The 25,655-nt window shown below is 43.3% G+C and overlaps 1 protein-coding gene across 5 annotated transcripts; it reads left to right on the plus strand.

Moving 5' to 3' along the window:
• Positions 1-5,544: 5,544 nt before the first annotated feature.
• zmynd11 (zinc finger, MYND-type containing 11) lies at positions 5,545-25,465 on the plus strand. 5 transcript variants are annotated; one of them, XM_063206609.1, is made up of 17 exons: positions 5,545-5,700; positions 7,168-7,299; positions 8,619-8,778; positions 10,045-10,071; positions 10,795-10,842; positions 11,717-11,878; positions 12,484-12,564; positions 13,159-13,251; positions 13,753-13,840; positions 14,102-14,157; positions 14,408-14,485; positions 14,705-14,823; positions 15,594-15,822; positions 16,938-17,009; positions 17,818-18,144; positions 21,847-22,032; positions 24,073-25,465. In XM_063206609.1, the coding sequence occupies exons 2-17, from the start codon at positions 7,184-7,186 to the stop codon at positions 24,193-24,195; spliced, it is 1,965 nt and encodes a 654-aa protein (XP_063062679.1). In that variant the 5' UTR covers positions 5,545-5,700; positions 7,168-7,183; the 3' UTR covers positions 24,196-25,465. The 5 variants fall into 5 exon arrangements, with proteins under 5 accessions (XP_063062679.1, XP_063062680.1, XP_063062681.1 ...); XM_063206610.1 differs by having other exon boundaries at positions 12,487-12,564; XM_063206611.1 differs by lacking the exon at positions 10,795-10,842.
• Positions 25,466-25,655: the final 190 nt, after the last annotated feature.

Consider the following 25,655-nt stretch of genomic DNA (forward strand, 5'->3'; position numbering starts at 1 on the left):
CCGCAATGAGCTCCTCTCCCCATACTGTAGAACCAGGGGGCCCATCCACTTGGCTGTCACTTGCCCACTTGCTTACCATATAAACTTCATCAATGGCGATTGTGGAGGCACGGTGTTAGTGGCAGACAGGTGTTTCTCTTTGTCTCCAAGGTCTGAAGGCTGAAACCAGAGATGGCCATTAAAACCTCTAACAAATGACACAACATGGTACCACATCTAAAAAACCCAACAAAAAACCCCCCAAAAAACCCCCCCAAAAAAACAGACAAAAAAATGCAGGGGGGGGGGGGGTGTCACCTGCTGGTGTTTCTAACTCCGCTAGCAAGTAGCCTACACTTTTATTGGATATGCGTTTTTATGTATTCACCCACCACCATGAATGAGTAATACATCTTTGTGTTCTGCTCCCATCATCATAGAAAATGGTTCTGGACATGTTATCATCCTTAACAATACTGCATGGGTCATTGATGAACAGAGGGCCAGCGTTTATGTTACAACAATGCACATTTGAGAGAGGATTTGCCACACACAAGGCCAGCTCCCTCAATTTCGTGGTGGATTTGTGTTTTTCAAAGCGAAGCAATTGTGTGCTGTCATGTTGACTGTGCAGCTCTTGAAGGAGAGTTGTGCTTAGCAGAATACTTTTCATTCTCATTTCTTTCACCGCCGCTGAGCTTGCAAAGTGCTTGGGTTTACACTCTTCAGAGTGCACCTCCCTCAAGCCAGTCTTTCAAAGGCCCACATGACCAATTTTGAAAGCAGTGGTTATGGAAACACAACGATTTCTTCCTCACTCTTATGTCAACTTGGGAATAAAAATGCCTTTGTCAGTAAATTTCGTTAGAGCATTTTTTTAAATCCACCCGCTCTTAATCTGTCAGCTGTCAACACATTTGCAAACTTGCTACGTTGGTGTGGACAAGGTTAACATCAACTTCAAACTTAAGCATTCAGTTTACCTGCTTTGCTGACAGGCAGGTTGTGTTGGACTGTGGAAATATCGAAACACACAGGACAAAGATTTTGTGTGAAACCCAGGTCTGGTCTGAACAACCTTGTTATTATACGTAACCTCCACAAATGATAAATAATTTCAGGAACTAACCACACTATAATAAAGTGTAGGGATGTGTGGGAAGGTGCGTTTTTTGTCAAATAGTCAATTAGGCGGGCCTAGCCTCATTGGCCTTTGCTTGCTTGACATATAACTTCTCTCTGTAACTGATGATTTCTGGCAATGTCCATCAAGTTCTTGTGTGTCAGATATTCAGTTACACTGAGAGATAGTGGTATAATGCTATCACCCGTGATGCACCAGACAAGTCAAGTCATTTTTCAGAATGATTCTGCAGGACCACACTGACATCTAGTGGTCATAAGAGTGGCACTGCACAAATCAGATCGTCGCCAATGAAATCATGACTCGGCCTTCTAAAAGCATGAAAACAACTATAGACCTATGTTTTGAAATGTGAAGGTTCCCTATAGTCTTTTACAACACCCCCCCCTTATTTTTTTGTTACTGTATTACAATAAACATGTATGGAAAATATTCTCTATAAAGATTCTCATCTTTGTAGGAAACTAAATTAGCAATGAACTTCACATCACATTCATTCACAAATGATATTTTGTGTCCCTCCAATCCTGCCATTGGCTCTGCACCGTCTACCCTAGTGTTTCTCAAGCGGTGCTCATTTTCCATTGGGGTGCATTAGTCTGCTTAAAACTAAAGGGGGTGTTGGCAGGCTTATGAGGGCGGCGTTTGATCAAAACAGGTTGAGAAACACTGGTCTACCCATTCTGATGACCCGTGTGGCTAAGTCAGTGTCTCCCATCCTTTTTTGTCTTTGCGTAGCCCCGAAGCCATTTTGTCACATGAGGAATACCGCCCTCACTCATCTGTTCCTCCATCCCAGGTTCTCAACCTTTTCTGAATAAAAGCCCCCTGGATCTCATCATAAGCCTGCCAACACCCCCTTTAGTATTAAAAAATAAAATGGACTGAGCACCGGCAACTGTGCACCGCCCCCTCTCAGCTTTATTCTTCTCAACGCCCCCCCTAGGGCTCCCAAACGCCCCCTGGCTGTAGAGCCCCGCGTCGAGAATCACTACTCTATCATAGTGTGACTACACTGCACTCCGTATATATTATATTTTTCCACGTACCCCTGAGGTGTGCTCACATACCCATAGTTGTACACGTACCCTTTGTTGTGAAACACTGGGCTAACAAACGAAAACCCTGAAATACTCCCATCAATCCCATCAGACTCCCCAAATCTAAGACCCAAATTTTGACCTCCATTCTGTTCCTTTAAAAACAAAAAAGCTCACAACAGATTAACAAAAATTGTTTGGGGAAAAACTGTAACCTTCTCACATGAATGAAAAGGAAGTGATTTTATCTGAAGTGTCCTCTCTGTACACACACACACACACACACACACACACACACACACACACACACACACACACACACACACACACACACACACACACACACACACACACACACACACACACACACACACACACACACGCACACGCACACGCACACACATACACACACAGTGCAGTAAAACTAACATGAAACCCTAATACAAACTTCTGTAGCCATCAGCTTTGTAATCATTATGAAGATTTTGTATAACCTTTACATTACATTACATTGCATTTGGCAGACGCTTTTTAACAAATTGACTCACAATCGAGAACATAATCACAGCCAACATCACTATCAGGTACAAAGTGCATAGTGAATACAGAACAACAAGTGCAGATACTAGGAGTAGATTTCTTTTAAGGACATTAGCACAGGGTTAAGTAGAGTACACACACACATACACATCATGCCATAGAGGCTGGCTTGGGACTGGGGCAGCTCAAGCATTCGTGCAGTTGATGGTCATGGAAGAGAAGAGTCTTCCTGACCTATGCTATTTGGTATCTGAACATAAATAATACAAATCTAAGCACACAGGGTGTTCCATGCTTGAAGTTTTTTTTTGCATTTTCATAAAATCTATAATTCTGTACAATTAGTATACAATTAGTCTAGACAGTATAGGTCTTTTAAATTTGGGGCATTAGACCAAATCTGAAAATTCAAGGGTTAGTATCAGTGTTAACACCCAAATCTGAATAAATCTGTGTCATTGTAAAGGCACGTCCAGTGGTATTAATTTGAAGCCTTTACTCATATTGTAAACCTTTTTTTGTTGCTAAATAAAAACACTGCCTTTTGAAATCTTCATTAAATGATAATTGTTATGACAGAAAATGCCATGGGGCCACGGTGTGTAGAGCAGTATGCAGTGCGGAACAACTGCACACGGGGGCCAAGGACAAAACAATGATAGGGCCCCCCATAGGGCCTGCCATGGTCACAATATGGCTCCTACTACCAATACAAGAGGGCCCTATGCCCAGGGGCAAATGCCCCACTTGCCCCCCCAATAGTTCCGCCCCTGGCAGTATGTTTAGTTATGGAGCCAACATGCCCCGGAGTGGCTGCTGGAATCTAAATGGACGCCGGGGCTGTGAAGTCCGGCTCCATGTCTGAGCAACAGAGCCACCTACCATGGGCCTTATAAGGCATATGTGTGAGTGCAGTGTTTATCCATTTATGCTCTCATGAAATGATGGGATCTCCAGACTAGCACCATGTGCTTTTCAGTGTTATGATGTCGTTATGGAGACAGATTCTAGTATGTGATTCTGCGTTTGATAGCTGACCATATTGGCGGTAAAGTTGACGATAATGTAGCATGAGTGAGCAGACAGCTGGGATGTCAGTACTGCTGTTTGTGTTGGGAGCTTCATTTACTTGAGGGGGACATGGGATTTAACAGAATGTATCTCTGTTTTCCATTAATGCCCAATTCCTAAAGCAATTATTTATCAGAGAAACGTTGAGACCCCCTTCGCTCTCATCAGGGACGGATTATGACTCCATGGGCCCCTGGGCCAGACAACAAGGACGGCCCCCCCTCAATATTAGGTGCTGCTAGTTTACAAAACGATCCAAGTGTGAGAGTTTATCTATGTTGTTGGGGATTTGGGGGATGTCCCCCAAGATAATTTGAAAACACCATTGTTAAAAGAGTGATTTTAATGCAATATGATAATGCAAATATAGAGGCCAGAAGTGAGGGCCCCCCTTGACTCTTGGACCCATGGCCTGGGCCCAGTAGGCCCATTCAGTTTTCTGTCCCTGATTGTGGCTTTATGTGCTGCTGCTGCTACTAGGCCACCTCTAGAACAACTATTGTTACCACTACTATTACTACTAATACTGCTACTGCTGCAGCAACTGCAGTAGAAAAAATGATTATTTTGATGATGATGGATGCATGTGTGTGTGTGTGTGTGTGTGTGTGTGTGTGTGTGTGTGTGTGTGTGTGTGTGTGTGTGTGTGTGTGTGTGTGTGTGTGTGTGTGTGTGAGTGAGTGAGTGAGTGAGTGAGTGAGAGAGAGAGAGAGAGAGAGACAGAGAGAGAGATGGGGGGGGGGGGGGGGNGGGTGATTGACCCAGTTATTTTAACATTGCTTTCGTCACGATATGAACATCAGAATTGAGGTGACTCTGGAATTTCTAGTACAGTACAACACTCTACAATGGGAAATCAGTCACACTTTCATAAATAAAAAACACATCTGATAATACAGTATATTTCTATGGAACCACTTATGAAAATGTCATCACCTGGCCCTGCCGTGGCCAACCGGTAGGGCACTCACCTGCCACCCATGCGGCTGATTCCCGGACCAAGTCCTTTGCCGACCCCTGCCCGTCTCTCTCCAAATTTCCTTCCTGTCCATCTCTCACACTGTCCTGTCGAAAAAGACCAAAATAAATCTTTACAAAAAACAATGAAAATGTCATCACCTCCCATCACTATCTGGCATGGAAGTAGTCAGATTCTGGAGACCGAAGTGAAGCCTCAGACATCAGAGCCCTCTCATCCAAGTCACACAGCGTCATCACATGTTTGAGCATCTGTTGTACTATTGTCATCTGTTGTCTATGTCTGGTCTGATCTGACCAAAGATACCCCTGAGAAGAATGACAGCTTAGTGCCGCCGTCTGACGTCAACCTGAACACTATCACTTAACAGAGTACCATGTTCAGCCCATTATCTTTTCAAGTCAAGTCAAGTGTACTTGATTGTCAAAAATCTATGTAACAGGACTAGCATAGAAGTTTGAAATTTCGTTTGACCAGTCTCCAATGTGCAGTTTAACTAAACATATATAAGACATTGACAAAAGTGACCTAGGCCTATTCGCACACACACACATACACACACACACACAGTGCAGTAAAACATACATGAATTTACATACTTGCTCTGACACATTGACTAATAACATAACATTCTGTCTTGCCAACTAAAAGGGAGAAGGTCTACCTTTTCTAATAGGCGACAAGATTGCTGTTGAATTAGGCCCTACCAAATATCAGAATTGTTCAACACTCGCATGGCTGGAATGGTATCTCTACGTTCGACCACTAGAGTTCCCCATCTACAAAACCGAACCTGGCTTATGTTTACCCCCTTGAAGCGCTGAACTGTGGCCGTGCCTCAACCATTATTCTGACATCTAACTCCCGGAAATACAAATGTAACGAGCATTATTTTGACGACCTGAGCGAGAATATAAAACGAGGCATTATTAATCGTTAACATTTCGGTAAGTTGAACTTTAATATCAAAAATCGTTTGGTGAAAGAAAAAAAATCGCTACAACCAAGTCACTGGTCCTGTTTTCAACTGAGAGAGGAGTATAGCAACATGGCGTCCCTTCTGCTAGCAAGAATGTGAGCCAAGGAAGGATTTCCCTCCAATCGAGAATGTTTTATACAGGTTGTGTTACAGTGATGAACTCATAATAAACAATGTCCTCAATAGTAGCGCGCTTATATAAATATTCGCGTGCCTCAGAAAATATCCTGCTGATTGTAGATTTATGTCTACATGTCTTTGCGTTGATGGCGGCAGTGGCTAGCACAGGGTAGGGTAGCCAGTGAGACTCGAGATAGTATCCCTTTTGTGTTTTCAAGATCACTGAAATTGCATAATGAATTATGTTGACCAGCCGGAGACCTTCCCGGGGAGGGCATTGTTCAGTTCCTTACCTGTTTATTGACATGAATAAATACGACCTATTTGGAGAACAATTGCATGCTACTTGCACTTGGCCCTATGCATAGTACACAGTTAATGCACCATAATGCCTCTTATTCCCATTCCATACGCTACGGGCGAAATAAGATTATATGTCCGAAACAAAGCTGCTGGAAAATGCTATGTTTGTCAGAGTCGTCTCGCAACATTGTGTTAACGTCGCGGTTACAATGTTGCGCACATTCGAACCAACATCTGTGCTACTTTATAACAGAAGTGGCGTTACATTCCAGTGGTAGAACTATGGATAGCCCATTCTCTTTTCGGCTGCGTGGAGCCAGCATTGCCCTACTATCGTATGTTATGGGAGAAACAGTGAGTTATTATCGTCTCTCTCTGTCTGTTCAGGAGAGTTTTTTAACCCTATTTTGATTACATGGTGTCTTGTTATTCCGCTAAGTCTGCGTGATATTAGAAAGCGTTGGTGGTTATTTTTCCCTTTCTTTCTTTCTTCCTTTTTTTCAGAACGAGTAGTCTCTTCCGGCGAGACCGGCTGTGTGGGGTGGTTGCTCAAGCGTCTCATTTCGTAGTTCTGTGTCAAATTCAAAAACACTGCTCATTTTTACAAAATTCTGCATACCTGGGAAGAGCTGTTAACTTCCGGAGGAGTACCATTTATGAATACTATAGAGCACGTCTAGCTTCTTAAATAAACTACAGCAATTTAGACAGATGAGTTGGCCCTCAGCCTTGTCCAGTATTCCATGTGCTAGCAGGGGAGAGGATTGTATATTGATTGATTGGTTGGTTGTCCGTTTATTACCACTCAATTTCCTCACTTACAGGGTGCTCAGTTATTTTAAATATGCCCATGTCCATATGTCCTTAAGTTGAATTGTACTCCTCAGACTTGAATTGACATTGTCGGCTCTTGACACTTGAATTAACCTCGTCATCTCTTGACACTTGAATGGTATTGTACATTGCCAGTGTAAGATGTGTTTTTGTTCTTCTTTACTACATTTCTGTCCAGAGGGAGCTGAAAGGCAATGGCGCGGGTGGTGAAAAAAAGACAGGCCGACCCCAAAGTTGTCCAGTTTGTGTGGTCGGCCATCGAAGTCATTCGCAACCAGAAGCAAATTGCTAATATGGACAGGATCTCAAAGTAAGTCACAATTTTATGATTACAAGTGGGTTTACCCAATGAACATGAATATAGTCCCACTCTTCAATTAAAACATGCATGGGTTTATTGATTCAAGAAAAATAGCAGCCCTTGAAATCATTTTCAGTGTTTGAACAGATAATTCCTGAAGGGAATTTGTTAAAGTGCTGTTGATTGAGAGGAGGTTCATGGTTATGGGTGAGAAATATTTATATCGTACAAATGTTTGTTTTGGTGCTGTGCATTAAATCCTACTGTTAATGGTGAAACTGCGTTCGACCTACAGTGGGAGGACACACAGTATTATCTTGACTATACACTGCGTTAAATAAGGATTTCCTGGGTTGAGAGGTTCTGGTCTGGGGAGCCTATCTTTTGTTTTTATTACTGCAGCAAAAAAAACACTTTTGCCTCTTGTTGACGACAAGGCAAAGATGAACTGCATACCGATGAGCAAAAAAAGGGAGTCAAAGGGAGCTCATCGGTGTGTGATTCATCTTAACCTGGTCTTGAACTTAGCGCTTTTGACCCTGCACCCGGCTAAAATGGATGTGCGAGAAATTTGATGGTGAATCGCTTATTTTGTTTCATCATAATAGCATGAGCTTATGTGTCGGGATGGGAGCTCACGAGTCAGTCCCAGACCACCCTGGCCCTATGTAGCCCGTGACTGACTACACACATTACATGTACTTTGTTGTACAGTACATCACACTAGATGACATTACTTTTATTCAAAGAGTCCAAAGTTCTTTACAGGATATTGGTTACAGTCCCTGGAGCAATGTGAGGTTAGGTGCCTGGCTGAAGGGCACTTCCGCCACGGATTAAGGCAGTGGTTCTTAACCTGGGGTGCGGCCGTGCGGGCACACCCTGGGGGTGCGCCAGAGATTCCAGGGGGTGCACAGAATTTTGTTTGTGTTCAGGTTGCGACCCACATTCTGCTTAGAAACATTATAATTATGTCAAATCAAAACCAAATTGAAAAGCATTTTGGTCCCCATTTAAAAAAAATTAAGGGATTGATAAATTTTTCAAGCAAGAAACATTGTTATTAATCACTAAAATCACTTTTTAGTGCGTATGCACGTGTAAAAGTTTGGACTGGGGTTGCGCGGCTTGTCTTGGGCACAGGGAAGGGGGTGCATGAAGAGAAAAAGGTTAAGAACCACTGCATTAAGGTGTAAGGAGAGGTAACGGTGGGATTCGAACCTGCTGCAACCCTCTGACCACAAGACCACTTCTGTAGCCGTTAGGCTGGTTGCGACAGCTCTGTTGTAAATGGAGTCCTGATGTATGGGATGTGAATTGTGCCCCAGGTATCTGAGCCGGGTGTACGGGATGCATCCTAAGGAGACCGCTCGACAGCTGGTGCTGGCCGTGAAGGACGGCCTGGTGGTGGAGACCCTCACGGTGGGCTGCAAGGGCTCCAAGGCCGGCGTCGAGCAGGAGGGATACTGGCTCCCAGGGGACGAAATGGTGAGCCATTATTACTTCCTGAGCCCCATAATCAAACCTGCTGTGCTGGCAGACACTGTACGATCATCGTAGTTGGTAGTAGCTGAAGTTGTATGACTAAATGTAAAGGTTTTTGGGAGACGTTGGGAGGAACTGCTCATAGCAGTGTTTGAAGAGCGCAAAACCCTAATAAAGGGCGGGCAAGATTTTAAACATGGTAAAAAAAATAATTCTGATTGGCACTGCTATTAGCTGAAATGCTATCAGTTACCCCCATATATACAACACGATGCCCAATGCAATTATGCTGAATTTTGGTCATACTGGAGAAAATTTGGAGAAGGATCGCACAGTGTATGTCCGCATCAACCTTACAAACTTCTGATCCTGTCGCCATCACTTGAAGGTCAGCTAGTGTGTGTTTGGCTGCAGCTGAAACACGTGGAGATGTGGATTTGTTCTGGGGTACACAGATGTGTCTCAGCTCCACCTCTTGTTTTGTATTGGAAACACGCTTTGAAATTCTGGTCATGGTTTTCACTTCACAACACATTTGGTTTAGATCAGAAGGATTCAGGGAGGAGGAATGATGCGACAGTATTCTCTATTCTTGACGTTTTTGTGTTGAATGTTATCCCTTTCTTTCGGATGGAGTATTCAGCCGCATTTCAAAAGCTGCACCACTGTATACTACAAACACGGGAAATACAACATTTGTTTATCCATCTTCTCACTTGCCTTTTTTTCTCTACACATTTGCAATTATTAGCAATCAGGGATAACATTTGCAACTTAACATGTAAAGCCTTTACCCTTTGTAAATCTTTACCAACGCTTATTCCTCCCTCACACAAAAGCCATTTACTCTCCAGACAAAACAGATTTGCCAATTTTGTTGGAAGGTTAGAAACCTTGAAGTATGTATTCAGTATCAACGGGTGTAGTTTGTGCCATGGTAGATGTTGTTCTGGTTTTCCTGGTATAAAGCCCTTGTCTGCCTTTCTAGGTAACTCCATGTGATTTGTGCTTTGGGGCTTAGTTGAGATGATTGAAAAACAAGATGATGCCAATGATTATTGCCAGTGTGTTGTGCGTTGGTAGATTCAAAGAGCAGGAGAGCGAGTTGTGGCACAGTAGGTTCACAAACTCGCAGCACGTCAGTGTCGCTTCATCCATGACCCTGTGGTCAGTCAGCGAGCGTCAGGTGTGTCATGGCAGGTGCGTTTGCGAGAATAGGGCTTGAAAACATTGTTAAAACATTGTCTTTTGGATCACTTGCTATCACAGGAGCAGGAGCAGGCTGAGGGAAGCAAGGTATGTTTGGATTTTCATTTTTGTCGTTTTTCGTTATCAGTTTTGTTTTTGAGTTTCTCTCTCTCTCGCTCTCTTTCACTCTTTCTCTCACTCGTTCTCTCACTCTTTCTCTCTCTCTTTCTCTCTCTCTCTCTTTCTTTCTTTCTTTCTTTCTTTCTTTCTTTCTTTCTTTCTTTCTTTCTTTCTCTCTCTCTCTCTCTCTCTCTCTCTCTCTCTCTCTCTCTCTCTCTCTCTCTCTCTCTTCACTAACAAGGTCGTCCCAGTAGCTGTTAGTATGTGTGGACTTTTCACAGCACTGCTTTGAAGCCTCAATGGAGCTTTTTAAAACAAAACAAATCTTAAGAATGAACTCGGTGCACTGTAACTTAGTGCAGGGCCAAAACAAGTTATAAATTAGAATTCGTATTGGCTGAATTTATGCAAAAAATATCAAAGTTTCAAAGGATGAAGTAAAGTTCCATTGAATTTCATTGCTGTGTTTAATGGGACAATGTGTGTGCCCTCTTCCCTTTCTCTTCACATAAAATAAAAATAGATATTGAGTACCGATATTGTTGTTTTATAATTACACTTAAAGTGTTGAACTATTGTAGACCTCAACATTTGCTGCTTATGCAGTTTTTTTCCCTCTCACACACAAACTTACCATTTTTCTTTCTTTTACCGTAAAAGTACAGTATGTTGAAATGTGCAGTAATTTCACCTTGTATGTGTTACCACCAGGCAAAGAAAAATGAGAATGACGACGTAGTGCGTCCGGAGCTTGCAGTAGTTAGTGACACTCTCTCTCTTTTTTTTCTTGTGATGAGCCCATTGTAGTGGTGATGACTTGTGGGTTTTTTTTACTAATGATTGAAGTCTGGGATATGCTGTGTTCAAGTGTGTCTTGTGCATTCTGCATGCTGGTAGTCGGAAACGTGAATGGGAAAGGGGAGGAGGAAGAGGTGGGGAGGCTGATGTGTATCGAGATTTGTGGCATGACATTTTTATCACTCTACCTGACTTTATTTTCTCTCCTTTTTGAAAGGTCAGAGGTCAAGAATTATGCCAGGGTGGACATCCACCCTGTCTCTCATTTACCATGCCACACATTTTGTAATGTTTATATTCCTTTCATGTTCAACTGTGGTTTTATTTGTTACTGAGTTGCACCACAGTTATTTAATGCTGGTGCATCTTCGGTCCTCATCAGTGTGAGGGCTCATAGAACTGTCAGAAGACCTGTATGCTCTCTGTCCCTGTATATCTGTTAGTAGCGCAGTGTAGAGGATATTCGGCCTACAATTGGGTGAGTTGTGTGAGTGTTTGCGGGTTTCTCTTCCCATACAGAAGGATGGATATGTTTGAGTGACGATATGTGGTAGTTTTTGTCCAGGTGTGCCTGCGTGTGTGTGCTTATGTTTGTGTGTCCACATTCTCGTGTGTATGTCCGTCTTTGTGAGTAGACATAGGTGGACAGTGTTCGGGAGAGTGAGTGAGTGAGCGAGCGTGAACGTACGGTAGACGTAGTTTGAAGTATGTGATGGTGTGTTATGTGCATGACCTCATTGCCTTGGCTGTGGCAGGAGCTACGATACAGTTGAAGGGTCCAGCTTCAGGGAGGGAGGGTCAGGGTGGTGGATTACCTGAGGGTCTGTGTTTGCAGGAGTGGGAGGCGGAGAGCCACGACTGGTACTGCTTCGAGTGCCACCTTCCAGGCGAGGTGATGGAGTGCGATGGCTGCTTCCGCGTCTACCACGTCCGCTGCCTCTCCGAAGAACACCGGCCCCGGGACAGCAGTGCACACTGGCAGTGCGTCATCTGCAGGGTAAGGCACTGGAGAATTCGTGGCAATATTAGGGATGTTTTTAGTTTTTAGTAGAGATGCACAGGATCCAAGATCCGGATCCGGCAGGATAATAGGGTTTTTCACAGGATCTGGATCCGGTAGCCGAGGCTTTTCAGTCAAGAGTTTGAGACAACGTGATAAAAAGGGCCCACGTGCGTGAGTAGGCTATATGTTTCAACCCTTTTGTAGGATCCGGTTCCTGATTCGGCAGGATCTTAAGCAGTGGATCCGGTATCCGGCAGGATCCTAAAAATCAGGATCCGGTGCATCTCTAGTTTTTAGTTAACCCATTTCAGCCTGATGCTGCGCATACGTTGTTAGACCTTTGGCACCTGTAGCGACATATACACTGCATTCAGATGTGTGCTTCAGAGGCTGAGATATTTAGGTTTTAATAGGCAGAGGGCACCTTTTCTCTAAAAGAGCTTAGGCATTCAGCAGGTGTTTTTTGCAGGTGCCTTTGGCTAAAATGGGCGAAGGCTTTTCCAGACAGGGAATACCAGGGAATTTGATAATTTTTTTTGTGTGTGTGTATCATGGGTCAACAATTGTTTAATTAAACTACCTGACTCTACTGTTCTCAGCAGGGTAGCAAGAAGAAGGGTCTGTCCAAGCACGAGATCACGACCTACCTGCAGTTTATTGTTGGGCGAATGAAGGAGAGGGTGAGTGCTCACTTCTGCATATAACTATGACAATTTGGACCTCAACTCGTATTTAGTTTTCAGTTTTCATCATTGGCTCATCATATCGTATTCTGTGTAAGAGGGAAAAATAATGTGTTCTTGCCAAAGGAGAGAAAAAATGTAAAGTTAAAAGCCTATATGTTTTACAGTACAGTTATATTCAGTTGGCCTTATCAAAACCGATCTGGTAGTGTTTTGTGCAACATTGTTGAAATAACAAAAAATACAGAGAAAACTCATTGTATTATGAAATCAATATCAATGGGTAAAAGGGCTATGCACGGTGAAAGAAACTGGGCGACTGCAAGATATGGCTGGTAGCTGAATTTTGCACACGCACAAACACACACACACACATCGCTCCCACCGACATTCTTGGGTTGCGTGTAGACTGTTTCCATCTCCGCTTCCCCTCAAGGCTGTATGAATGAGCCCAGAATCCTGAATCAATGTGGAAGAAATCAGCCGCTAAATAGGTTGTGATGGTCAACAAAGTGCATAAAAGCATTAGAAACAAACAGATTTGTCATGCTGTGTTTTGTTATTTCTTTGACATGGTCCTCCCCCCTGAAGGCTGTTGATCTGAACAAAAAAGGCAAAGACACAAAGCAGGTCATGTACAGAAGACTCATCCACACGCAGATGGAGGTGGAAAATGTTCAGGAGGTGAGATGGCCGGAAGACGGTGCGTGCGTGTGCTGGTGTGTGTGTAATGAAGGAGAGAGAGAAATTCGAGTGAATGTTGAAAATGGTTGTTTGTGAAACGATGGAAATTGTTGTTTGCGGCGTGTTCTGGCCGACAGAGAACCGCACTGCTGCTCGCTCCCGCACCTCATTTTGAACCGGTTGGTGTGCTCATGCCACAATACTGCGTGTTTGGGAACCGGAAAGTTGGTTCGCAATGCAAAAAAAATAAAATGTGTAAGTACCGTAATGACAACGTGGTCATAAGCAGGTACATCGGAGTGGCAGATGATAGTCACATATGGAAAAGTTCAGAGCCTGGTATGCACGCAGGAGGTTCACAGGTAAGCACTTAAGTTCCAAACGTATAACTGGTGCAGGAGCGGGCACCGGCACCGTTATGGTCGGTCTGAAAATGGTATGAGAGGGAGAGGCAATATTCCTCTGCATCAGCTGGGTAACAGCATTTTTTCTTTCCTGCAGAACATCAACGAGGGCAAGTACAAGAACTTTGAGGAGTTTAAAGCAGACGCCCAGCTCATCGTCCACAACACAGCCATTGTGTTTGGAGGTGAGAACTGAAGACATCTTTATGTGGCAAATGAAATCTGTCTTTCAGTGTTTTTTTTTTTTAATTCCTCTTTTCCATTTGGAAGTGCTTTGGAAGTTTGTCTTGTTCAACCACTCAATTGATAGAGCTGTAAAATAATTCAGCACCAATCTCAACCCAGTGATGCCTTCTGTTTAAATCATTCTGTTTGTGTTCTTTTGTTGCTGGGAAAAGCTTGTGTGTGAGGGTTTATTCTGAACTGGTGAACTCCTCGTTTAACAGGGCACAGTGATCAAACTGAGATCGCCAGAATGCTCTACAATGACACATGTCACGAGGTATGTTTTAATGAACAACTGGGACTCGGTGTGATCTTTAAAGTGGTGGATTTTGAAGTGCTGTTGATGTTTTAATTTATTCACAGCGCAATTTATTCAATTTTCCAAGATTCATTTAAACCTCATGAAATGAGGTTTATTGTCATGAAAGGGTGTGCATATTGTTGTGGTGAACATTTGCCATTAGTTTCACTCTAAAAATGTGTTTTTTATATTGTGTTCAGCTCTCTTCTCTGTGTTTATTTTCCAGCTAAATGAGCTGCTTCTGTGCAAAAACTGTTTCTACCTCTCCAACGCACGGCCAGACAACTGGTTCTGCTACCCATGTGTAAGTATCCGCTATAACAGCCTGTGGACAAACACAGCCTGGCTACAGTGCACCATTCCTCCTCTTCCTCTTCCTCTTCCCCCTCCTCCTCTTCTTCCTCCTCCTCCTGGTGTTTGGTCCTCCTCTTCTTCTTCTTTATCATCATCTTCTTCTTCTCCTCCTCCTCTTCGTGTTGTTTGGGCAGCCCTTTGAGTAAATGAGGTCCCATGTGTTCTACAGAATCCTGTTCACGAGCTGGTGTGGGCGCGCATGAAAGGCTTTGGCTACTGGCCTGCCAAGATCATGCAGAGAGATGGGGCCCAAGTGGACGTCAGATTCTTTGGCTATCAGCATCAGAGGTGAGTGGTCAAGGAATGGGGAAGGCAGAGAGAGTAGAGAGAGAGAGAGGTTCCATTGGCCCATTGTTTCCTGGTTCTATTATGCCCCCCCTTAGGCAGACCTAGGCAGACCTAAGGACTGTTCTATTCATTGTAGGAGCATTATGATACGCCCCTTTAGGCAGACCGGAACCTGGTCGCCTTAGGTGCCCATAGAAACCTATTATGTTGGCATATCTCTATAGAATATCTCTGGGGAAGGGCAGGGAGCTCGGACACATCTGAAGTGCCGGTGGGATGGTCATGGAGAAACATGTGAAGTGGTTAGCCTGGTTTTTGTTGAAGCAGAACGAATTTCTCTGTTCAATTCAAGGACTACATTGTTGTAGTTTCATCTTAAATATGATTTGAAACTCGTCAGAGAGAAATGCATTACACAATGTTGGGCTGGTTGAAGCTAGCTGACTCTAAAATCGGAGGAAAGAGTGACCTAATTATAGCTTCAACTAATAGCATACTGAGGCATTTCTTGTATGTCAGCAGCTGTGGTCCACTGGTTAGGGAGTTGGTCTCTCGATCTAGGGGTTGTAGGTTCAAATCCCAGCTTACCTCTCCCTACACCTCCATTCATGGCCGAAGTGCCCCTTGAGCATGGCGCCTAACCCCACATTGCTCCAGGGACTGTAACCAAGGACCTGAAAATTAACAACTGTAAGTTGCTTTGGATTAAAAAAACCCTCAGCGTGTAAGTGTAATGTAATGCAATGCATGCCTTCTCCTTTTCTCTTCAGGGCCTGGATCCCATCAGACAACATCCAGCCCATCACTGTGAGCGCGCAGCAGCTGCAGATCAAGCGGAGCTCAGGCTGGAAGAAGGCGTGCGAGGAGCTGGAGCTGCACCAGCGCTACGTGACCGAGGGCCGCACCTGGAAGGGGAAGGGCCTGGGCAGCGACGAGCGGCCGGAGGACCGGCTACTGGACGAGGCCGAATCCAGCATCTCCTCCACAAGCAATGAACAGGTCTGTTCACTACACTAACACTTATTATATTGTATAGTGTTGCTATATGACGCATTACATTATCTCAATATATCATATCTTGTATGTATGTCAGCAGCTGTGGCCCACTGGTTAGGGAGTTGGTCTCTCGATCTAGGGGTTGTAGGTTCAAATCCCAGCTGACCTCTCCCTACACCTTCATTCGTGGCCGAAGTGCCCCATTGAGCATGGCGCCTATATATATATATATCTCACATGTATGAATCCAACATCTCCACCAGCAATAAAAAGGTCACTTTGCTCATTTGTTTATAGTGTTACTATATGACATTACATTGCATTATCTTATTTAATTATATGATATTACTATATGACATTACATTATATAATCATGTTATATGAATCCAGCATCCCCTCCACCAGCAATGAACAGGTCAGTTTTTTGCCCATAGGGGACCCAGGTTCGAGTCCAGCTTGGGTCATATGCCAAAGTCATATCCCATCTCTATCTCACCCACTCATTTCCTGTCCTATTCTTCACTTTCCCATCCAATTCAAGGCAGAAATGCCCAAAGATGTGCTTAAATTGATACAATTATCTGATGATGTATCCATAATTTGTTGATGTTGCAGCCAGCTAACTGCTCCCTTGTCTGTTGAGCACCACCTAGTGGAGATCAGCTGGAATTACTAATGCGTTGCAGCACCCTTTGTTTCTCATGCTGCCGTTTAGAGAATTAAAACTGTAATTATGGGGATCTGTATTTTAGACTTTGGCCCTGTGCTAAAAATGATTTTTTTGTTACCCTTTTGCAGATGGCATATCTCTCAAATGTCTGAATAATTACATAGTCCTGATTTATATGCGGAACGGTATGATTTCTTTTTTATTAACTGAAATGAATCATTAGTCACGCCTCCTCTGACAACTCAGTCAGGAATTTCATAAGCTGTGCATGGTTATTTAAACCTGATTAGAAAGATTCGTCAGCTAGGCACCACGATTATCCTTGCCACTGAAATGTGACAATTACCCCATCGTATCCTCTCATGCTAAAGTGTGTGTGTACATGTGATGAGGTCAATACTGCAGTCTTGGGTTTTGTTCTCAAATGACTTTTTTTGATCCTTCACAGTTGAAGATTAACCAGGAGCCCAAGGGGAAGAAGAGCCGCCGGAATCCACCACCACCTGAGCCCAAAGAGGAGGTGTGTATGTGTGTGTGCATGTGTGTATGTGTGTGTGTGCGTGCGTGCGTTTATTCAAAAAAGGTGGTTTAGTAGTTAGTTAGTTGGTGCAGCGGTAGCCTCATGGTTAGGGAGGTGCTGATCAGAGCCTTGCAGGTTGGAATCCCACCCTAACCTCTCCCTACACGTCCAGCCATGGCTGAGGTGTCAATACAAGCTTTTGACAAACATTTTCTCGGTCTGATATTGAGTCACTTGGTCTATAGCCAGTTACTTGAAGAAGTCACCGGTGTTGGAGGGAATCTGTAGCAGTGTTTTTCACTTCTAATTGTTTTTATAGGACTGTTCCACCTAGATAGCTAGCTATGTTTAGAACAGGTGAGACAATCTTGATTGTATAACATTTATATGTAAAGGTTTAGTTCTACAATTGTAACAATTTATTGGAGGACTCTCGTGTTCAATTAGGATTCATTTGACTGACCGGGTGTTTTTACTTGGAAATAGACAATAAATAAGCTTGGTGAAACATTTGGGCCCATCAGTTGGTGCCGTGTTGACGTCAAGTGGATAGACGGCTGACATTGCTGTTGGACAACTGCGAACATCGATATTTTTTGTTGAGCACATAAGGTCATGCACAGTTTTGATGCCCTCAGCAAAAATCTATAATGTGCTGTAAATGGCAACAAAAATAATAAAGAGAATGCATTGAATGAGAAGGTGTGTCCAAACTTTTGGCCTATACTGTAACATAGGATGACATTGTAAACCTAATCTGTGAGCATACTGTACCAGGAAGTTGATCTCCTGACTCCCCTGTCTTCAGGAGCCAGAGCCGGAGATGGAGGCGGTGAGCTCTAGCCAAGAGATCCCCACGTCGGTGCCCCACCAGCCCGAGCGCCTGTCAGTCTCCACGCAGACGCGGAAGACAGGCCCTTCGCCTCCGTCATCCACCTCGTCGTCATCTTCCTCTTCGGGCTCCTCCTCCGGCCCGCGCATGCAGCACCGCGGCACGCAGACGGTGAACGAGGCTGGCAGCTGCCAGAACATGTGCCACGACAAGTACACCAAGATCTTCAACGACGTCAAGGAGGTGATGAAGGCCGAGAACAAGCGCGAGACCGAGAGACTGGTCAAGGAGGCCACGGAGAAGGTAAAAGACACACCTTTTTAAAGCCATGCTGCACCATTTCTGGAAATAAGGAATATTAAGGAATTTTACACCCCCCTTCCCTTGAGTTGAATGGTTCCTGCTGTACCTCCAGCCATTCTTTGAGTCTGACTTTACAACAACTTCGTTGTCATATCCAACCATGTAACATAGATATAGCCTAAGTCTCCACCCCTTCCGGCCAGCTCATTGGGCCTGAGAAGTCAAAAACATTTACCAGGCTGTAATGAGCCAATCAAACTTACTTCCCCATTCACCCCGCTTGCCCCCCTAGATCACACATGTGCTGTACCTCAGAATTATTAACAACCAACGGTGTGATTGTGGACTTCACCTGTCAAGCGATTTGAGAGTTGTATGCGTGCAATGTGTAATTATTTGGATCACACAATAGAAGTCGCGTGCCTGACATGCAGCCACTGAAAGCTGTGGTGTGTGGCGGTAGGGCTGGCTGCACGCCTTTAGCCTCACTTCACGTCACATACCTGAGGTGCATGTTGTTGTCCATTACCTCATCTTGCACAAAACTAAGATAAAGTTTATTGCCTGCCAAAAATTAGTGGTCTTCGATGCCTATCCAAATCATATGTGAAGTCCCGAGCTCATGTTTAATGGAATTAGGATTTAGCTTGACTCGCTTCATTCTCTCCCATTCGAAACGGCCCCATGGACCAGAAGTAGAAGTGCATGACTTAGGCACTCCATAGGTTTACATTGGTATTCAACCCCAACCGACCAAATTCACTGTGTCAGAGTAAAGCTATAGATACAGAATGTTGTATTTACCCTGTGGGGAAAGTATTTAGCCTGCACAAGGTTTGCCACTCAGGGTTGATTTGCATGACATGCAAAATGCATGAAAATAACACACCATTTCAACTGCCATTGAATGAAAGATAGTCTAGTACACTAAGGTAAACCAAACCACGCCTACCCAATGCAAAGGAGTTTGGTCAGAGAATTTTTTATATGTGAAGTTTCAGTGGCAGAAGTTGCCCGCGATTGCCAACTAGCTGCAGTGCCACCCAGACAAGTGAAAAATGAATAGGTTTCAATGGAGCTGCCTACGTTTTTTTTTTCTCATGCAATTTTTTCACCGGAAATATTAATATTCAATTCGAAACAAGTCCTAAAAAGAACTAATTTAAGTACTCTTTTAGATTCCTTGCGCCACTAGATTATTATATACCGAGTCAGCAAGCTCCTCCTCCTCCTTCTTCTCTTTCTTTGGTGTTTTGGTGGTGGCTTGCATGAGATGTGCACTATCGCCATCTACAGCACCAAGGGAACTCCCATTTCTGTCAGATCCACTCTAGTCACAAATGAGACGGGAAACCGAGATATATTTCAGAAGCTTTATTTCTGAATGCATACATTTGTGTTTGGGGGCATGGCTCTGTTCGGAGGAAGTTCCCCGGCTTCTCCATGAGCTCCATGGAAGCCAATACAGGGAACAGCAGCATCCTCAGGTGGTGCGCCTTCCATTTAGCTGGAAAGGCGAAATACCCCCTAGAACAGAGCAAGCAACAACAACAACATGATATTGTTTGACAATGGTTAGTCTGGTGGAGCAGGGGAGGTGGTGGGAGCAAAACAAGCAGCAAAAAGCAATGACGGGAAAACAAATTCGGTAGTTTAAATAAAGCGCGCCAAATGTCAGCATCCAATTGCGAGCTGCAGCTGATTAACCAAAGCTCAGCTGATTAGTGGAGAGTTGTATGGGTTGGGTCGGCGTCAGCCAGTAGGCAAAAGGGCGCGTTGACTACGTGGTCTGCCAGAACTAAGACAGGTTGCTCGATTTATTCTCAACCTCCACTGGTCTCCTAAAGAGGCGTTCACCTGACGTCACATGGATCCCCCAAAAGTACAGGCTTGATTTGTCTCTACCTTTTCCAAAGTCTGATCGAATGCTATCAGAGCCAAGGAAGTAAGACAGTTGGGCTAATCCCATTGACTAAAGTGTTACGTTTTTACTAGTGGTGGGCCGTTATCGGCGTTAACGTGCTGCGATAATGTGAGACTCTTGTCGCGCGATAAAGAAAATATCGCACGTTAATCTATTCTCAAAATATAGGTTTGGAGTTTGGGTATGCATGTCACCATAGCGTTTAATTGACAGACGCTTTTAGACTGCGCTCCAGTCGCTTCTCCTCTCTCCACCTGTTGTTTCAGCAGACCTACTAAATATGAAGTGTTTGCATGCTGAAAACATTAATCCCTCTGCCGTGGTAGTTGTTGTTTGAGTGCTTTTTCATAAGTGGTAGACTAAAGAGACGTTATTGTTTGAGGTGAAGCATAGAGAGACATTATTGTGTGTGAGTAGCTACCAGCCCGACATAGCCTACATTTCCTCACGCATTGCATAGAATACATAAACAACTTCCAGAAATCTTGCCTGTGCTATAATTGCAAAACATTCCGTGTGATAGTCCTATGCATTTTGAAGATTGTCAAACTGAAACTGTCAATATCTACTCTCGCTGAATGTTTGTGTTGCAATCGCGCACATTTGCGATTCAGTGAGATATTCTCATGTCCGACGGTAATAAACCTCGCGGTTGTCGCGCTTGACTTTTTTTTTTGCAAACTGAATTCATGTCGAGTTGTAACTCATCTGGCATTCTAACTCTGAGAACAACTGTCAAATCGCTGTGTGCCAGTGCTGTAGGTTCTAGATAGGCATATCCAGTAGCCTGGCTCCGCTGAGGGCTGCTGTGCCTAATACGCGCAGAGCTCCTCCCTCTCTTAAAGGAGCCGCTGCTCCTTTTAACAGTCAGTGGCAGATTCTCTCTCTCTCTCTCTCTCTCTCTCTCTCTCTCTCTCTCTCTCTCTCTCTCTCTCTCTCTCTCTCTCTCTCTCTCTCTCTCTCTGCCCATTAGAAATGCTGAATTGTTGAGGCAATATTGTTTAAATAGCCTAAATGTTTGATAGATTTATCTGTATTTGCCTCAACAAGTTATAGCGCTGTTCATTTTGAAATTTTAGTATCTTATAACTGTAAATGCTTCCTAACATATTGGACACACTTTACACATATTGCTGGGATTTTGTCATCTCCAAGTATCAACATGACCATTTTTTGAAGATGAGATGCATTTTGGAAAAAAAGATGAGCTCTGGTCTAATGCGCCATCTGTCTTAAGAAACCCCAAGGTTTTTTTCAGCATTATTTCGCTATCGTGCCTATTCTGAATGAGCCATTTTGATATAGATTAATCTAGATTAATCTAGATTAATTTCATAATTACAGTGAGATTAATCTAGATTAAAAAAATTAATCTATGCCCACCCCTAGTTTTTACACAACAATGGTGGCCCATGGAGCCTTTGACACACAGATCGACATTGACATAGTTCCAAAATAGTTCCAGGAAGTGGTCGTAGAACTCTGAAGATGCTGTAAATGTAATTCATTTTTACTTCATATTTGCTTGTCATGTAGTGGTCATAGCGAACAGAGAGAATGCCTACAGTTTTGTGAATCTACGTGAATCATGTCACCAACTGACTTCCTGTACCCGAAGTTGTCACTACTCTGGGGTGCATTTCTCGAAGCCATAGTTGCTAACTATGCTGGCTAATTTGCTGTTTGCAATGCAATTTCCCATTCAAGTTGCTAACTGCTAACAACTACGCTTTCGAGAAATGCACCCCTGATGGCTGTGAATGTGATCCTGTGTGCAGATCAGGGCGGAGCTGGAGGATGAGAAGCGGCAGGCGGTGCAGAAGGCGGTGGCCAGCGGGCAGGCGGAGATGGAGCGCAAGTGCAAGCAGGTGAAGGAGAAGTGCAAAGAGGAGCTGATGGAGGAGATGAAGAAGATGGTCAACCAGCACAAGCAGCTCATCTCCCAGACCAAAAAGAAGCAGTGGGTGAGTGGCTACAACGTGGTGCTGCTTTAGGGAAAATACATCTCATTTTTTTCCACAAAAATAGAGTCTTAAAGGGACACTGTGTGAGATTTTTAGTTGTTTATTTCCAGAATTCATGCTGCCCATTCACCAATGTTACCTTTTTCATGAATACTTACCACCAGCATCAAATTTTTAAGTATTCATTATGACTGGAAAAATTGCACTTTTCATACATAAAAGGGGGATCTTCTCCATGGTCCGCCATTTTGAATTTCCAAAAACAGCCATTTTTAGCTTCCAAAATGACTGTGCTTGGACCATACTAGAAAATATTTGTTTATTCCTTAGTAAACTTTCATGTAAACATGAAATTTGGCAATAGGCAGCCCCGTTTCAATGAGCACCATAGTTGCAGTACCTTATTTGACCATTTACTGCACAGTGTCCCTTTAAATTTAATTTGCTGTCTTAAGCTATGCCAACACAATAATTCTTCCACTAGAAGCATATGGTGAGTGTTGGTGCTGTTTTTAGCAGAGTTGTATAGAAGTACTCTTGCAGATGTAATTACAACACCAATGGTAAGATATTACATTGTTTCATCTTTGTAATGTCATACTACTATACTGTTGTTAATTACATCTGTAAGAGTACTTCTACCTCTACCTTGTACAACCCTGATTTTTAGGGAGAAGATCTGTTTATGAACAAAAATGTGTATAGAGTTTAATCTTTAACTTAAAGGAACACTGTCCCATTTTTGGAAATAAGCTTATTTTGCATCCCCCCTTGAGTTAAATAATAGGCTTTTGCCGTTCTCCTGTACTTCCAACCGTTTTCTAGTTTTGGCAGTGCACATTTTACCTCCAAGATAACAGTTAACATTGAGTCCTATGAGACCAGTTAGCCGCGAGCTGGTCTCATAGGACTCAATGTTAACTTCTAGCATGGAGGCAAAATTTGCACTGCCATACTCGGAGAATGGTTGAAAGTAGTACGGGAGAAAGGTAAAACTCAACTATTTCACTCAAGGGGAGGTTTAATATGAGCTTATTTCCAAAAATGGGACAGTATCACTTTAATACACTGTCTCTTCAGCTATATCAACATGATAATTCTTGTGCAAGTTACAGTGTTTTTATTTAGATTCTGAACCCATGACGATGCACCACTTGTACTCTTGTTTTCTCAGGCCTCACATTGCTGAAACACATGAAGAGCTTTGTTGCAAAATCGCATCCATTTTTGGAATGGGCACTGTATTGTATTGCATTGCATTCAGGGCTTGACACTGGCACCTGCCAACTAGCCAAATGCTGGTAAATTTTGGCTGTGGCTAGTAACAGTTTCACTCTCACTAGCCACTTTGACAGGTTATTTATATTTTATATATTTGTATTATTGCATCAACTGTTTGTATTTAAATGCAAGAATATTCTAAAGGAAAAAACTGACAACAAAGCTCTGGCTAGCAGAAAGGCTGAATGGCTAGTGACTCGGGAAAACCACTAGCCACAGTGGCCGGTGAGCAACAAAGTTAATGTCAAGCCCTGATTGCATTGCATTGTAGATTGCAAAGACTTCACACATGGATGAGAGGACGTCTGAACAGTCATTTCCTGTAATACAGTTCAGATGTCATTTTGCAACAGAACTCTTCATATAGTACACATTGTATTGTATCAGTCAGCGAGTAATGATGAACAGTGTGTTTGGTGTGGACAATCTCTGTACTAACAGGGGAAAAACTCGGTAGACTTTACTTTACGGATCGCTAATAAGGTGGTAATTTCGTGTTAATTACATAATTTAATGAATAAATAAATGTGTGTGTGTCAACAAAGTGTCACCGTGCTGCGAGTCATCAGGGTGTCACCACAATGCACTGGAAACTGTATGGTTATTTTGCTGTTGTTAGTAAAAACAAACAGTTATTACCCTGAAATAACTATGAAATAACTATGAAACTAACATGAAATTACCACCTTATTCAATCCGTAAAGTTAAGTGTTACCAAAACCTCATATGATGTGTGTCCTTGTTCTCTGTAACCCCCAGTGCTATAACTGCGAGGAGGAGGCGATGTACCACTGCTGCTGGAACACGTCCTACTGCTCCATCAAGTGCCAACAGGAGCACTGGCACGCAGACCACAAGCGCACCTGTCGCCGGAAGAGATGAGGCGCGCCTGACACCCTCTCTCCCTTCCTCCGCTCCCCTCGCTCCCTCCCTCCCTCCCTCCGACTCTCTCCCATCAACCCCTCGGATAACAGCAATCTCCATGCCCCTCCCTCCTCACCTCGACCATCTCCTCAGCTCTTAGCTTTGTACGCTACAAGACTGACTGAGAGACATGAGACTGACTGGGCAGGTTTATTCCTCTCTACCCAGCCTCTCCCACCCACCTCAGTTCTGGCATCCACAGGACAAGGAGGCGATGGCTATTCCAAAACACGTGTTTCTTGCTTCCAGAAGAAATCATGTTGGAGGGTGGGGGGTGGGGGTAGGAAGAAATCATGTTGATGGGGAGGGGGATAAAGACATTTTTTTTAGATGATCGGCGAAGAGTTGCGGACAAAGGATGGGCGTATTGAGCATGGGGATACAGAACGTTGCGGTCACATTGTTTTTAAGCATTTATCGTGAAAAGGTGCAGAATCAAAAATCCATTCAACATCATATTAACCCTGGCTACGATCTCTTAACGCAATTTCCAACTACTTCTTTTCTCCTGCAAAAGTGTAATAACGGTCGCCGACCTTGCTCACCATACGTGGTAATCAAAAAATATTTCAGCGCCAAGATGGTCTATGATGCCAGGTATGTGGGGTGGTTTTACGTTAAATTTTTAGTAGTGTGGGCAATGTTTGCCTCTAACATTTATGTCTTTAAAATTTTTATTTTTTTCCCCTGAATTGTTTGTGATCTATCAGTTTTGGGAACAGGGTGATGATGGCAGGTCAGTTCACCTGCCTAAAAAACAAGCTGAAACAATCTTCCATGTCTAATTATGCACATTTCATCACGCCCCCCTTTTAAACATGATCCTGATTTTGTTTTTCAATCTAACTGAAATAATCTTGTGGACTTCATGACTGGAAAATGTTCAAAATGTTCCGAACTGTTTCTGAGGTTGAGTGTACAGTGATTTTATTTTATTTTTAAGATTTGTATGATACATTCTAATTTTAGTGTTGGCTTGTTGTACTCTTCCCCTGCTTGTGAAATCCTCAAGGTTTTTTTCCCTCATTCTCTTTTTTTTCCTGTCGGGTCAGAAAAGACCAAGTGTGATTTTGTTTTTGTTTTTTTTCTGTCCGTTTTGTTCATGTTTTTAAAAGCTCACTCATTGACTTCAGATGAAAGAAATCATGACAAAGTAGCAGCAGGCTGCGGGTGAACCAGTGTAACTGACACCAAGAAGTAAATTAACAAATAAAAAAGAAAACAGTCACCAGTGTGTCAGTGGATTTGAACTTGTGAATTGAATTGGATCATTGTGCAGGGGCCAGGTTTTACACAGCGAGGAGGATGGTGGTGTAATGTGTAATGGAGGAGAGACCCCAAGAGTTGACAACACTTTTTAGTGTTGCTGCACAGCTTCCTCCATGGCTGTATTTTTATTAGTCTTTGTGAGGCACTGG

This window comes from Engraulis encrasicolus, chromosome 9 (assembly GCF_034702125.1).
Source record: "Engraulis encrasicolus isolate BLACKSEA-1 chromosome 9, IST_EnEncr_1.0, whole genome shotgun sequence".
In the NCBI taxonomy this organism is placed as follows: domain Eukaryota; kingdom Metazoa; phylum Chordata; class Actinopteri; order Clupeiformes; family Engraulidae; genus Engraulis; species Engraulis encrasicolus.

Excerpts from the sequence above, each read along its gene's own strand:
- zmynd11 (XM_063206609.1), top strand. The coding sequence starts at position 7,184 with ATGGCGCGGGTGGTGAAAAAAAGACAGGCCGACCCCAAAGTTGTCCAG. Across the intron at positions 11,879-12,483 it reads GGCAGTGCGTCATCTGCAGG|CAGGGTAGCAAGAAGAAGGG; the intron begins GTAAGGCACTGG and ends TACTGTTCTCAG. Across the intron at positions 13,841-14,101 it reads CACAGCCATTGTGTTTGGAG|GGCACAGTGATCAAACTGAG; the intron begins GTGAGAACTGAA and ends CTCGTTTAACAG.